Source organism: Chiloscyllium punctatum, chromosome 46 (assembly GCF_047496795.1).
Source record: "Chiloscyllium punctatum isolate Juve2018m chromosome 46, sChiPun1.3, whole genome shotgun sequence".
NCBI classification, from domain to species: domain Eukaryota; kingdom Metazoa; phylum Chordata; class Chondrichthyes; order Orectolobiformes; family Hemiscylliidae; genus Chiloscyllium; species Chiloscyllium punctatum.
The window spans coordinates 48,761,187-48,775,999 of record NC_092784.1 but is presented as its reverse complement, the minus strand read 5'-3'; the positions used below and the strand labels follow the sequence as shown (position 1 = coordinate 48,775,999).

At 42.7% G+C, this 14,813-nt stretch overlaps 1 protein-coding gene across 2 annotated transcripts in view; it reads left to right on the top strand.

Moving 5' to 3' along the window:
- The window catches only part of LOC140468014 (adhesion G protein-coupled receptor E3-like), a 71,656-nt gene that overhangs the window by 38,792 nt on the left and 18,051 nt on the right, over nt 1-14,813 (top strand). For both annotated transcript variants that reach the window (XM_072564161.1, XM_072564160.1), the window contains 2 exons: nt 1,551-1,757; nt 12,701-12,933. In XM_072564161.1, coding sequence (XP_072420262.1) covers nt 1,551-1,757; nt 12,701-12,933 — 440 coding nt within the window. The remainder of the gene's footprint in view (nt 1-1,550; nt 1,758-12,700; nt 12,934-14,813) is intronic.

The following is a 14,813-nucleotide window of genomic DNA, read 5'->3' as shown; positions in this document are numbered from 1 at the left end:
ACATGATCATGGTTGATCATAAACTCAGTACCTGTTCCTGCTTTCTCTCCATTCCCTTTGATCCTTTTAGCCCTAAGAACTATATCTAACTCCTTCTTGAAAGCATTCAGAGTTTTGGCCTCAACCACTTTATGAGACAAAGAAGTCCATAGGCTTGCGACTCCCTCGGTGAAGAAATTTCTCTTCATCTCAGTCCTCAATGACGCATCCGTATCCTTAGACTCCCCGGTTCTGGACTCCCAGCTCATTGGGAACATCCTTCCTGTGTTTACCCTGTCTAGTCCTGCTGGAATTTTACAGGTTTCTGTGAGATCTTCATTCATTCTTCGAATCTCATGAGAATATAGTCCTATTCAATCTAGTCTGTCTTCATAAGTCATTAAATGAGACAAGCAGAACCTTCTTGGATCCATGGAAGTAGCTCAGTCCTCAGCAGTACCAACGCAAAGCAGGCCTCTTGACCAATTGGCATTGATGGCGTTTGAGCAGGGAAGATGCACAGCAAGGATATTGGTAGGCCTGTAGACTTTCACTCGGCTTAGGAGACAGTGAAGGAGGTCATCTAAGATTATAATGGGATCTTGATCAATTAGGCTAATGGACTGAGGTGTGGCGGATGGAATTTAATTGAGATAAATGCGTGGTTACATTTTGGTAAGATGAACAAGGGCAGGATAGTTCATGGTGGTGCCCTGGGGAATGTTGATGAACAGAGAGGTATGGTGGTTCAGGTCCAAAGTTCCTAGAAAATTGCATCATTGGTAGACAGGGTGGTGAAGAAGGCATTTGGCATGCTTTCCTTTATTGGTCAGACCACTGAGTGAAGGAGTTGGGATGTTATGTTGAGGTTGTACAGAATGTTGGTGAGGCCACTTTTAGAATGCTGTGTGCAGTTCTGGTCCCCCTGCTATAGATATTATTAAATTAGAGAAGGAGCAGAAGAGATTTGCAAAGGTGTTACCAGGACCAGAGGGTTTGAGTTATGAAAAGAGGGTGGATATGCTTTTCCATGAAGCATAGGAAGTTGAAAGGTGACCTTCTAGAGATTTAGAAAATCATGTGGGGCGTAGATACGGTGAAAAGCAAAGGTCTTTTCCCCAGGATAAGGGAGTTCAAGACGAAAGGACATAATTTTAGAGTGGGAGGTGTAAGATTTAGAAGAGTTCTGAGGGGCAACCTTTTCACACGTGGTGGAATGAACTGTCAGAAGAAGTTGTAGATGCAGGTACCTTTACAACATTTCAAAGACATTTGGACAGGAACATTGAGGGATATTGGCTAAACCCAGGCAATTGGTGTCAGTTTAGAACACAGAATATAGAACAGTACAGGCCATTTGGCCTGTGATGTTGTGCTGGCTTTTTATTGTACTCTAAGATCATGCTAACCTACATACCCTTCATTGTACTACCTTCCTTGTGCCATGTTTAGTTTGGGGAAACTGGATCAGCATGGGTGGCTTGGACCAAAGGGTCTGTTTCAGTGCTGTATGACTGTATGACATCTCCCCATTGAGCCGTTCTGGCATTGAATGCTTCTTATCTATTCAGTTACAGGAATACTCCATTAAGCCACTGACTGTAATCACATTCATTGGAATCCTGATATCTCTGGCGTGCCTTGCACTGGCTATCGGCACCTTTGTCTTCTGCTCGCAGGCTCAGAATGCTGTAACGGCCACTCACACACAACTCTGCATAAGTCTTTTCCTGGCAGAGCTGCTCTTCATAATGGGCATTGACAAAACCGGAAACCAGGTAAGAGACCCTGCCACTGGGCGAGATGCAAATCAATTAATTTGGAAACTCTCCAACAAGTAGTTGGCCTTTTAGAGTTGTGTCTAGATTAGAGTGGTGCTGGAAAAGCACAGCAGGTCAGGCAGCATCCAAGGAGCAGGAAAATCGATGAACGGCTTTTGCCCGAAATGTCGATTTTCCTGCTCCTCGGGTGCTGCCTGACCTGCTGTGCTTTTCCAGCACCACTCTAATCTCGAATCTGACTTACAGCACCTGCAGTCCTCACTTTTGCCTTTTAGATTTGTGTGTCTAATGAGTAAACACCTCAATGTGATTGCTCTGATTGTGTGGACAGAGTGGAGTTGCTTTCCTTCAGGCAGAGAGACTAAGAGGGTGAGACTAACTAAAGTGAGATGTAAAAAATTATGAGGGGCATAGACAGGGTAGAAAGAAGGGTCTTTTCCCTGTGGTGGAGGGATCAATGACCAGGGGACACAGATTAAGGTAAGGGGCAGAAAGTTTAGAGGAGATGTGAGGAACTATTATCATCCAGAGGTTGGAAGCAATCTGGAACTCACTGCCCATAATAAGTCATGATGTGGAGATGCTGGTGTTGGACTGGGGTGTACAATGTTAAAAATCACACAACACCAGGTTATAGTCCAACAGGTTTATTTGGAAACACTAGCTTTCGGAACACTGCTCCAACCACCTGATGAAGGAGCAGCACTCCAAAAGCTAGTGCTTCCAAATAAACCTGTTGGACTATAATCTGGTGTTGTGTGATTTTTTAAACTTTGTACTGCTCGTAAGGGTGTTAGAGGTAGAAACCTTCAGAACATTTAAGAAGTATTTAGATATGCACTTGTAGTGCCAAGGCAAACCAGGTTATGGTCAAAATGCTGGAAAACAGGTGTGGAATTGCTTGTTTTTTGACTGGTGCATACTTGATGTGCTGAAAGATCTTTTTATCTATTCTGTAGACCTGTATGAACATATGATTCACAAGAGTACTGTTATTCAAACACATCGCCAAGTCATGAAGGTTAGATTTGATCAAGAAAAGAACAGAAAAGAAATATGACGGATCTGACAGCCTTCACAGTGATGTGACTGCATGAAGACATAGTTTGGGACCTGAATATTGAAGTGCACATTACCCTTAGGGAGGACAGAGGACATGATCTGTTTGGATTTACAAAGGCCTTTGACAAGGTGCTGCACAGGAGGCTGCTAAATAAGATAGGAGCCCATGGTATTTGGGCAAGGTCTTGGCATGGATAGAGGACTAGCTAACTGGCAGAAGGTAGAGAGTGGGGATAAATGGCAGACAATGACTAATGGAGTTCTGCAGGGGATAGTGTTGGCACGACAATATTATATATTAATGAGCTAGTCAAAGGAAGTGAGGGCAGTATTGCTAACTTTGCAAATGACACAAAGATGGATGGAGAGCCAGGTAGTGTTGAAAAAAGAGGTAGGCGGCAAAAGGACTTGGACAACTGGAGAGTAGGCAAATAAGTGGCAATTGGAATACAATGTGGGAACGTGTAAGATATACATTTCGTAGGCAGAAGAGAGGCACAGAATTTTTTCTAAATGGGGAAAGGCTTCAGAAATCTAAAGCATAAAGGGACTTGGGAACCCTAGTTCAGGATTTTCTTCAGGTCAGCATGTAGGTTTAAATGGCAACTAGGAAGGCAAATGCAATGTTAGCATTCATTTTGAGAGGGCGAGAATTATAGAGCAGAGATTTACTGCTGAGGCTGTATAAGACTCTGGTCAAACTGGATTTGAAACATTGTGAGCACATTTGGGCCCTCTACCTAAGGAAAGATGGGCTGGCATTGTAGACATCCAAAGGAGGTTTTCAAGAATGATCCTGGGGATAAAGGGCTTGTCACATGACAAGTGGTTCAGGACTCTGGATCTGTACTTGACAGAGTTTAGAGGGATGACAGGGAATCTCTGAAACTTATAACATATTGTGAGGCTTTATTAGAGTGGACTGGAGAAGGTGATTCCACTACTAGGAGAGACTAGGACCTGAGGCACAGTCCGAGGGTGAAGGTCTTCAGAACTGAGATAAGGGGGGAACCCACTGTATACAGTAAATGAAAAGCCCTAGGGAAAATTGATGTACAGAGAGATCTGGGTGTTCAAGTCCATTGAAGCCGGAAGGTGGCAACGCAGATCAATAAAATGATCAAGAAGGCATACGGCATGCTTTCCTTCATCAGATGAGGTATTGAATACAAGAGTTGGCAGGTCATGTTACAGTTGTATAGGATTTTGGTTTGGCTATATTTGGAATACTGGGTACAGTTCTGGTTGCCACATTACCAAAAGAATATGAGTGCTTTGGCAAGGGTGCAGAGGAGGTTCACCAGGATGTTGCCTAGCATGGAGGGCACTAGCTATGAAGAGAGGTTGAGTAGGTTAGGATTATTTTCATTAGAAAGACAGAGGTTGAGGGGGGACCTTTCTGAGGTCTACAAAATCATGAGAGGTATAGACAGGGTGGGTAGCAAGAAGCTTTTTCCCAGAGTGCGGAACTCACTTACTAGAGGTCATGGCGTCAAATCAGCTCCTCGGATGCTGCCTGACCTGCTATGCTATTCCAGTGCCACTCTAATCTTGTCACGAGTACAAGGTGAGAGGGGAAAAGTTTAAGGGAGATATGCGTGGAACGTTCTTTCCATAGAGGGTGGTGGGTGCCTGGAATGCGTTGCCAGTAGAGGTAGTAGAGGCGGGCACGATAGCATCATTTAAGATGTATCTAGACAGATACATGAATGGGCAGGGAGTAGAGGGATACAGATCCTTAGAAAATAGATGATAACAGGTTTAGATACAGGATCTGGAAGGCCGAAGGGCCTGGAACTGTGCTGTAATTTTCTTTGTTCTTTGTTCTTTGAATTTCTCCAGCCAGAGGAACTCATTGCCATAGAAGGCTGTGGAGGCCAAGTCATTGAGTGTATTTAAGAGAGAGATTGATAAGATTTAGATTAGTAAGGGATCAGGGATAATGGGGAGAAGACAGGAGAATGAGGTTGAAAAACACATATGCCATGATTGAATGGTGGAATTCCACTGCTACATCTTGTGGTCTTATAGACAGGAAGGTCAGAAAAATTGAAAAGCTGGCTCTTAATTAATGATCACGTTAACACAAGAGAGGAACAACCTAAGGAAACTGGACTACAGAAGTGGTTTTGAGATGAGTTAAGTTGAAATATATTAAAGGTAAGAAGTTACTTGTGGAAGTGATGTCCAGACCCTTAATCTGAACCACACAGGAAGGCAGACCATTTTGAAATAAACATCGGGAGCTTGACAGAACTACAAGGCAATAATTATGGACTAGAAATGTCTGCTGGACAATGATAACATAGATGAGGTGTTCATCGAATGATTTTAGGATAGTTTCTGAGAACGACAGTGGATACAGACAAACAACAGGCTGATATAATGAAATGGGATTAATTAATAATCCCAGTGGAGGCAGTCCCAGGTAGCAGCAATCATATTATGATAGAATTTTACCATTTTAGGAATAGAAGTTTGGGAACAGGAAACTTAAGGAAGGGCATGAAAGGCAAATTGGAATGGTCACTACAAATGCAGTGGCAGAGTCAGACATGTAAGGGAACACTTCAGAGTAAACAGCATGGATATATTCCAATGTGAAGGAAAATTCCAAGAAAAGGACTAACCTGACATGGATACTTAAAAGCATCAATAATAGTATAAAACTTAAAGAAAATGAATATATTTATGCAGAGCTGGGCGACAGTTCAGTCAATATAAGAACGACAAAGAATCACTAAAATATTGAGAAACAGCAAAAATATTGAGAAACAGTACCAGAGAAAAACATTTGGAAATATGAGATAACTCAGAAAGTGTCGGTCCTTTGGAGGATGAGTCTGGGAATGATAACAGGAGTCGGCAGATGAATTGGTTTGTATTCACTATAGAAGATACAAGTATCATCCCAGAAACAGGGAAAAGAAGAGAAGGAGGGACTCAGGAAAAATGGAATCTCCACAGAAACGGAACTGAAGAGATTGTTGAAACTGTGGGCTGACCAGTTCACAGTTCCTGATGGGCTTCTTGCTCAGTCTTAAACAAAGTGCTTTGTGAGATTTTGATGCATGGTTATAATTTTCCAACATTCCCTAGATTAGAACATCACATTAGATTGGAAAATAGCAAATGTAACTCCTTTGTTCAAAAAGGGATGAAGACAAAAAGCAGGAAACTACAGGGGATTTGGATGAAGGGACAGAGGGTACAATTGCTAAATTTGCTGGTGACATTAAATTAGACAGCAGAGTAAGTTATGAAGAGCATGGATGTGTAATATAGGAAAATGTGAAATAGTCCATTCTGACAGTAGGATTAAATGGAGCGAGATTGTAGATCTTTCAAATGCAGAAAGATCATTGTGTCCTAATGATTTAATCACAAAGTTTAATATGCAGGGACAACAAGTAACTGGGAATGTTAATGGATTATTATTGTGACAGGAATTGATTATGGAAGTAGGGAAGTTATAGTTCAGTTATGCAGACCAGTGGTGACAGCAAATCTGGAGGTTTGTACACAAAATGGTCTTCTAATGTCAGGAAGGCTGTAATTGCATTGGAAGCAGTTTGGGGAAAGTCTATTAGACTATTACCTGAAGTGGGCGGGTTGTCCTATGAAGCAAGGTTGGACCCATCAGGCTTTTATTTACTGGGGTCTGGAAAACAAAAAGATGACTGGATTGTACAATGTAAGATCCTGAGGTGACTTAACATGGTGGACATGGAGAGGATATTTCCTCTGATAGAAGAATCTAGAACTAGGGATAAGTATTTAAAAATAAAGCATCGCCCTTTTAAGACTGAGATAGAGCAAAAGATTTCCTGTGATGCTCATAAGTCTTTGGAATCAACTTCTTGTCTAGCAACAGCTGCTGCTTGCTGGGCCTAGGTTGAGATTTATTGAAAATGTATCAGAGGTCAAGGATACAAATGCCAGAGTGGAAATGAAACAGAGAATTAAACTGACAGGAAAACAGCAGATATGATTCATATTTCTGGACTGAATGGAGGTATTCCACAAAAGCAGTTACTGACTGTATTTGACCCTCCAAGATATACAGGAAACAATGTAATGTGCATTTATAAAAGTAAATTTAAAGAAGTATGAGTAAACACTGTTTCACTGGAAGATTACAAAACACCAGGTTATAATCCAACAGGTTTATGTGGAAGCACTAGCTTTCAGAGGGCTGCTCCTTCATCAGGTGGTTGTGGAGTATAAGATCGTAAGACACAGAATTTATAGCAAAAGCTTACAGTGTGATGTAACTGAAATTATATATTGAAATGGACCTGGACCGTTTGTTAAAGTGTGTCATCTTTTAGAATGACCATTTTGGTTTCAGTTCTTTCATATGTAAATGCCAGAATTTTTTTTTAAAGTTCCATTCCCAAGTGAACTTTAACATTAGGTGCCGTGTCGGCCCAATTAATGCGTTGAAAGAGTGAGGTGCCCTGTGTGAGGCTGTCTGTGCCGCAACACTCAGACTGATTCTAATCTAAAAAAGGGATTTACAGAATCTTACATGGATTCATGCAGCTTTTGTGCAAAATCAAATGTAATTCTGCAAATACAAATTCACTCCACAAATTTGTGTGTGTGTGTGTGTGTGTGTGTGTATCTGTGCCTGTGCATGTGTGTGTGTGTGTGTGTGTGCAGGAAGGGTATGAGTGTCTGTGAGAGAATGTGTGTATGTGTGTGTGTGTGAGTGTGAGTACAAAGGGGTATAAGATTGTGAGAGGGTGCATGTGTGCATGTGAGGGTGGAAGTGTATATGTGAGTGTGTGAAAGAGAGCTTGTGTATGAGAGAGAGTCTGTGTGAGTGTATGTGTTTGTAGGAGTGAGTGTGTCTGTAGGAACTTCTTCCCAATCAGAGAACGCTTCAGCAGTCTGGAACATTCAACCTCGAACCTTCAGATGACCATCCTCCAAGGTGGACTTCAGGACAGGCAGCAACGCAGGGGCTGATAGCCAAGTTTGGTATCCATGGGGATGGCCTTAACGGGGACCTTGGGTTCAGGTCACACTACAGGTAACCCCACTGCACTTCACACACACACATGCAGACACCGACAGAAACACACATACACTCACAGACAGACACACACAGACATTCCTAAACACACACACACACACACACACACACGTGCATCCTCTCACAATCTTGTAACCCTTTGCACTCACACACATACACATACATACACTGTCTCACAGGCTCCCTCACACACACACCCACATGCACTACGCACATATAAGTTTGTGGGATGAATTTGTACTTGCAGAATTACAATTTATTTTGCTGAAAAACAGCTTGAATCCATGTAAGATTATGTGAATCCCTTTTTTAGATTAGAATCAGTCTGAATATTGGGACATAGACAGCCTCACACAGGGCACCTCACACCTTCAATGCATTATCTGGGCTGACACAGCACCTATTGTCAAAGTTCACTTGAAAATGTAACTTTAAAAATGTTCTAGGATTTACATATGAAAGAACTAAAAACAACATGGTCATCCTAATAGATGAGAGACTTAACAAACAATCCAGGTCTTCTTCAATATATAATTTCAGTTACATCACACTGTAAACCTTTGCTATAAATTCTGTGTCTTACGATCTTATACTCCACAGCTACCTGATGAAGGAACAGCACTCCGAAAGCTAGTGCTTCCAAATAAACCTGTTAGACTATAGCCTGGTGTTGTGTGATTTTTAACTTTGTACACTCCCATCCAACACTGGCACAGAGATAACAGAAAATACTTTGTGCAAATTAATGCAATGCACTGACAGCATTTTCATTTGTGGTTATGCACATACAGGAAGAGATTTTGAATGCTGTATTTAGTTTCATATTTTGATGATAAATTAGCTAAAATGTTTTGCATTCCAAATTTAGTGACTGCCATTCAGTCAGGACCCAAGGAGAAGCAAAAAGCTGTGCTGGCATACTATGTACAGCCAGGATATTGACTGGTTATGCTGAAATTGGGCTGACCAATGCTGATGAAGGGCTTATGCCTGAAACATCGATTCTCCCACTTCTCAAATGCTGCCTGATCTGCTGTGCTTTTCCAGCACCACAATCTCGACCCTGCAGTTTCTTTGATCCAGTACATGTTAAAATTACGGCGACATTAATGTCTGTCAATCTTATCAATGGCATCTTACACTAATAAGATTACCAAGAGATTTTGAGTTGTGTCCAAATGTAAAAATCATGATGAAGGGCTTATGCCTGAAATGTCAATTCTCCTGCTCCTTGAACACTGCCTTGACTTGCTGTGCTTTTCCAGCCCTAAACTCTTGACTCTGAGTTCCAGCATCTGCAGTCCTCACTTTCTCCTCATGATACTTAGCACACATAATTTAAAAAATGTACAACTATGCAACTTTTGATGAATGTATGGGTTCGATTGCACCCTGTCTGTGTGGAGTCTGCACATTCTCTTCATATCTGCTTAGGTTTCCTCTAGGTGTTCCGGTTTCCTCTCACGGTCCAAAAGATGTGCAGATTAGGTGAACTGGTCATGCTAAATTGGCCATAATGTTCAGGGATGTGTAGGTTAGATGTATTAGTCAGGGAAATATAGAGTAATAGGGTAAGGGAATGGGTCTGGGTGGGACACTATTCGGAGGGGTGGTTGGACTTGTTGGGCCAAATGGCCTGTTTCCACACTGTAGATATTCTGTGATTCTATAATCAAGCAAAATTTCATTGTCTAAAGATAAACAATCCAACTTGGGCTCCAGCTATTAACAGCTGGAAAAGCCTCACTATTGACTCTGCTCTCCAGCATCTGCAGTCCTCACTTTCTCCCAGCTATTAACAAACTATATTAATTACTTGGATGCAGGGCTAGAAATTACCAAAGTCACATTTGCAGATGACACTAAAATAGGTGGGAAATAAGTTGCAATGAAGAAATAAAAAATTAACAAATGGATGTGGATAGATTAGGGGAATGGGTCAAAATTTGGTAGAAGAATGTAATCATAGATAAGTATGACTTCTTCGATTTTGGTGAGGAATGGAGAGAAACTTCAGTGTGCTTTGCTGCAGAGGGAACTGGGTATCCTTGTGCATGAATCACAGAAAACTAATATGCAGATAGTAAGGAAGGCGAATTGAATTTCAGTGTTTATTGCTAAAGAAATAGACAATAAAAGCAGGAAAGTGTTTCAGCAGCTGTACAGTACAGTGAAACCATACTGGAGTGTTGCCAAATAATTTTGGCCTCCTTACTTGAGCAGAGATGTAGTTGTATTGGAGGCAGTTCAGAGAAGGTTGACTAGATTGATTCTAGAGATGAGGATTTCTTATGAACACAGATTGAGCAGATTCAGCCTGTAGTCACTTGAATTTAGAAGATGGAGAAGAAGTCTAATTGTGACACATAAGATGCTAAAGGGGATTGACAAAGTAGATGTAGAGAGGATGTTTCCGCATGTACAGCAATCTGGAATGAGAGATCATAATTTTACGATAAGGAGTAGCAGATTTAAAACAGAGATGAGGAAAAATGACTTCTTTTAAAGGGTCATGACTCTATGGAACTCACTACCCCAAAATATGGTTAATGCTGGAGCATTGAGTTCACTTAAGGAAGAGATAGAGAGATTTTTTAACTAGTAATGGGTTAAAGGTTATGAACAGTGGGCAGAAAAGAGGAGTTGAGGCCGAAACGGGATCAGCCATGATTGTACTGAATGGCAGAGCAGGCTGAAGGGCTGAATTGCATACTTCTGCTCCTAATTCTTATATTTTATGTTGCTCAATTCATGCTAGTTTATAAGTAAATGTGTTGTAATGGACGGTTTATGTGGGACTCTTCTTGTTCCTAGGGTGGAGGAATCTTGCGTTCCGAAAAGACCACTCCCTCCGTGACTCCCTCGTCAGGTCCACACCACCCCCACCAACCCAACCTCCACTCCCGGCACCTTCCCCTGCAACCACAAGAAATGCAAAACTTGCGCCCACACCTCCCCCCTTACTTTCCTCCAAGGCCCCAAGGGATCCTTCCATATCCGCCACAAATTCACCTGCACCTCCACACACATCATTTACTGCATCCACTGCACCCGATGTGGTGAAGACAGGCCGCCTACTTGCTGAACGTTTCAGAGAACACCTCTGGGACACCTGGACCAACCAACCCAACCACACCAAGGCTTAACACTTCAACTCCCCCTCCCACTCCACCAAGTACATGCAGGTCCTTGGACTCCTCCATCGCCAGACCATAGCAACACAATGGCTGGAGGAAGAGCGCCTCATCTCCCGCCTAGGAACCCTCCAACCACAAGGGATGAAATCAGATTTCTCCAGTTTCCTCATTTCCCCTCCCTCCACCTTGTCTCAGTCCCAACCCGCGAACTCAGCACCACTTTCCTAACCTGCAATCTTCTTCCTGACCTCTCCGCCCCCACCTCCACTCGGCCTATCACCCTCACCTTAACCTCCTTCCACCTATCGCATTTCCAACGCCCCTCCCCCAAGTCCCTCCTCCCTACCTTTTATCTTAGCCTGCTTGGCACACCCTCCTCATTCCTGAAGAAGGGCTTATGCCTGAAACGTCGATTCTCCTGCTTCTTGGATGCTGCCTGACATGCTGCACTTTTCCAGCAACACATTTTCAGCAAGAAATTAAGGGGTGACCTTATCGAGTTTTATAAAATCATGAGGGACATAGCTAAGATGAATAGCAAGGTTATTTTGAACTCCCTGTGAGGAAGTTCAAATCTAGGGAGCATCTTTTTAAGGTAAGAGGAGAAAGTTTTGAAGAAGACTTGATGGGCAACATTGTTTATACAGAAAGTGGTAAATATTTCAACTCAGTGTCACAAGTAGTGTCTACAATCCTTGTAGATAGTGGACAAACTTTGAGGAATCAGAAGGTGAGCTGTTTACCTCAGAATACTTTAGTTTTGGCCGGGTCTTGCAGCCACAGTAACTATATAGCAGGTCGAGTTGAGATTCTGGTAAATCCCTGAATGCTGATATTACGGAATCCAGTGATGATGATGCCACTTAATTCAAAGGAGAGATAGATTCTTGTTGGTGAATTGGTAAGGTAAAGCTATTACTGCCTTGAGCACAGTAGACTCCGGGGTGAGAGTGAACAAAGACTGCAGATGCTGGAGATCAGAATCAAAACGTGTGGTGCTGGCAAAGCACAGCTGGTCAGGCAGCATCAGAGGAGCAGGTCATTCCTGATAAAGAGCTTATGCTTGAAACGTCGACTCTCTTGCTCTTCGGATGCTTTTCCAGCACCATACTTGTTGACTCTAGACTCAGGAGTGATCTGGTCAATGTTTAAGGAAGCTTAGAAATACATGGATGTTCTTGCAGGTAGCCATTCAGCCCACTATGTCCATGCCGACTGAAAGAGAACAATCCAGTGTAATCGCACCTTCCAGCTCTTGGCCTGTAGCCTTCTGGGTTATGCCACCTCAAAAGCATTTCCAACCATTTTCCTTTTAATCAAAACACAGAAAGATTGCTGAAAGAGGTGTTTAAATATTCAATGAGGTAGATATGGTCCTCCAGTAGGGGACAGAATCATGAGATTAGAGTCAGAATGTTTACAAGGAAAATCAGGAAGAAGTTTATTTCATGAATGCTCAGAGCATTCAGGAATTCTCTCCCTAAAAAGTAAGTGGATGTTGGTGGACAAGTGACACTTTCAGGTCTGAAGTCAACAGTTCTACTGTGGGTAACAAGGAATATGGGACGAAGGTAGGTAGTTGGCATTGAAAGACAGAACAGTCACGGTCGATCTATTTGACTGGCAGGGCAGGCTTGTTTGGTTGAATAGCTTCTGTGTGTTCCTGCTTTGAAGTTTTACCTGTTGGCTTTTGTTTCCAGAAGCTGTGTGGTATCGTAGCGGGATGTCTGCATTATTTGTTCCTTACAGCATTTGCTTGGATGAGCTTGGAGACATTGCAGCTTCACCTCATGGTCAGGAACTTGAAGAACATGAGGGTATTCCATTCCAGTAACATTGGGAGGTATATCTACCCACTGGGGTATGGGCCTCCTGCACTGATCGTGGCAATCTCTGCAGCCACCTGTCCCAATGGATATGGTTCACACAGAAAGTAAGCTGCTTCTGATTTCTCCTCTATCCTGCTGTTTTGATTTAGCCAATTATTTTTAGTTTCCACAGTTACTGTTTTGCCAGAAGACCCTGCAAACAGTGACACAGACAACCTCAGAACATGATTGCCTCACTCAGATAAAGTGATAGATGTGCCGACCCCAGCTTCAATAGGCTACACACTAGTGTGGTACTTTCTGTCTCCCGAAGGAGCGATCCTAACTGCGCCAAGGGGCGAAGGGGGTAGCTGTGTTGTGACCTCAACTCATGTCTACATGACAATCATTGAGGACTCAACCAGTTGCCTTTCAGCAGGCAACATAGGATCATAAGACATAGGAGCTGAAATTAGGCCATTCAGCCCATCGGGTGTGCTCCACCATTCAATCATGGCTGATAAGTTTCTCAAGCTGAAAATGTGTTGCTGGAAAAGCACAGCAAGTCAGGCAGCATCCAAGGAACAGGAGAATCGACGTTTTGGGCATAAGCCCTTCTTCAGGCTTATGCCCGAAACGTCGATTCTCCTGTTCCTTGGATGCTGCCTGACCTGCTGCGCTTTTCCAGCAACATATTTTCAGCTCTGATCTCCAGCATCTGCAGTCCTCACTTTCTCCTCCCTGATAAGTTTCTCAACACCATTCTCCTGCTTTCTCCCTGTAACCCTTGATCCCCTTTACAATCAAGAACCTATTCATCTCCATCTTAAATATGCTCAATGACCTGGTCTCCACAGCCTTCTCTGGCAGTGAATTCCATAGATTCACCACTCTCTGGTTGAAGAAGTTTCCCCTTATATCTGTTCTAAAAGGTCTTCCCTTTAATCTAAAGCTGTGCCCTCAGTTCCTAGTCTCTCCTACCAATGGAAGCATCTTCCCAATATCCAGTCTGTCCAGAAAATTCTGTACTGTGTAAGTTTCAATTAGATTCCCTTTCATCCTTCTAAACTCCATCGAGTATAGATCCAGAGTCCTCAAATATTCCTCATATGTCAAGCTGTTCATCCTGGGGCCATTGTCATGAACATCCTCTGAACATGCTCCAGGGCCAATACATTCTTCCTGAGATATGGGGCCCAAAATTGCACATAATACTCCAAATGTGGTATGACCAGAACCTTATAGAACCTCAGAGTTATATCCCTGCTTTTATATTCAAGTCCTCTCAAAATCAATACCATCATAGAATTTGCCTACCTAACTACTGACTCAACCTTCAAGCTTATTTTGAGAGAATCCTGGAATAGAACTCCCAAGTCTCTTTGCACTTCAGACTTCCGAAATAGTCCAGGTCTCTATTGTTCCCACCAAAGTGCATGACCTCACACTTTCCCATGTTGTACTCCATCTACCACTTCTTTGTCCACTCTCCTAACCTATCCAAATCCTCCTGCAGCCTCCCTGCCTCCTCAATGCTACCTGTCCCTCTGTCTGTCTTTGTATAAACTGCAAACTTAGCCAGAATTCCCTCAGTTCCTTCCTCTAGATTGTTAATGTAGAAAGTGAAAAGTTGTGTTTCCAACACTGAGCCTTGCGGAACACCACTTGTCACCGGCTGCTATCCTGAGAAGGACCCTTTTATCCCCACTCTCTGCTTTCTGCCAGACAGTCAAGCTTCAATCCATGCCAATCCCTTGCCTCTAACTCCATGGCTCTTACCTTACTTAGTCACCTCCTGTGTGGCACTTGTCCAGGTAGTTAACATCCATTGTCTCTCCTTGGTCTAACCTGCTTGTTACTTCCTCAAAGAATTCTAGCAGATTTGACAGGCATGTCCTCCCCTTGATGAAACCATGTATACTCTGCCTTTTCTTACCATACAGTTCTAAATATTCAGAAATCTCATCCTTCAGAATGGATTCCAGGAACTTACCCATGACCATGG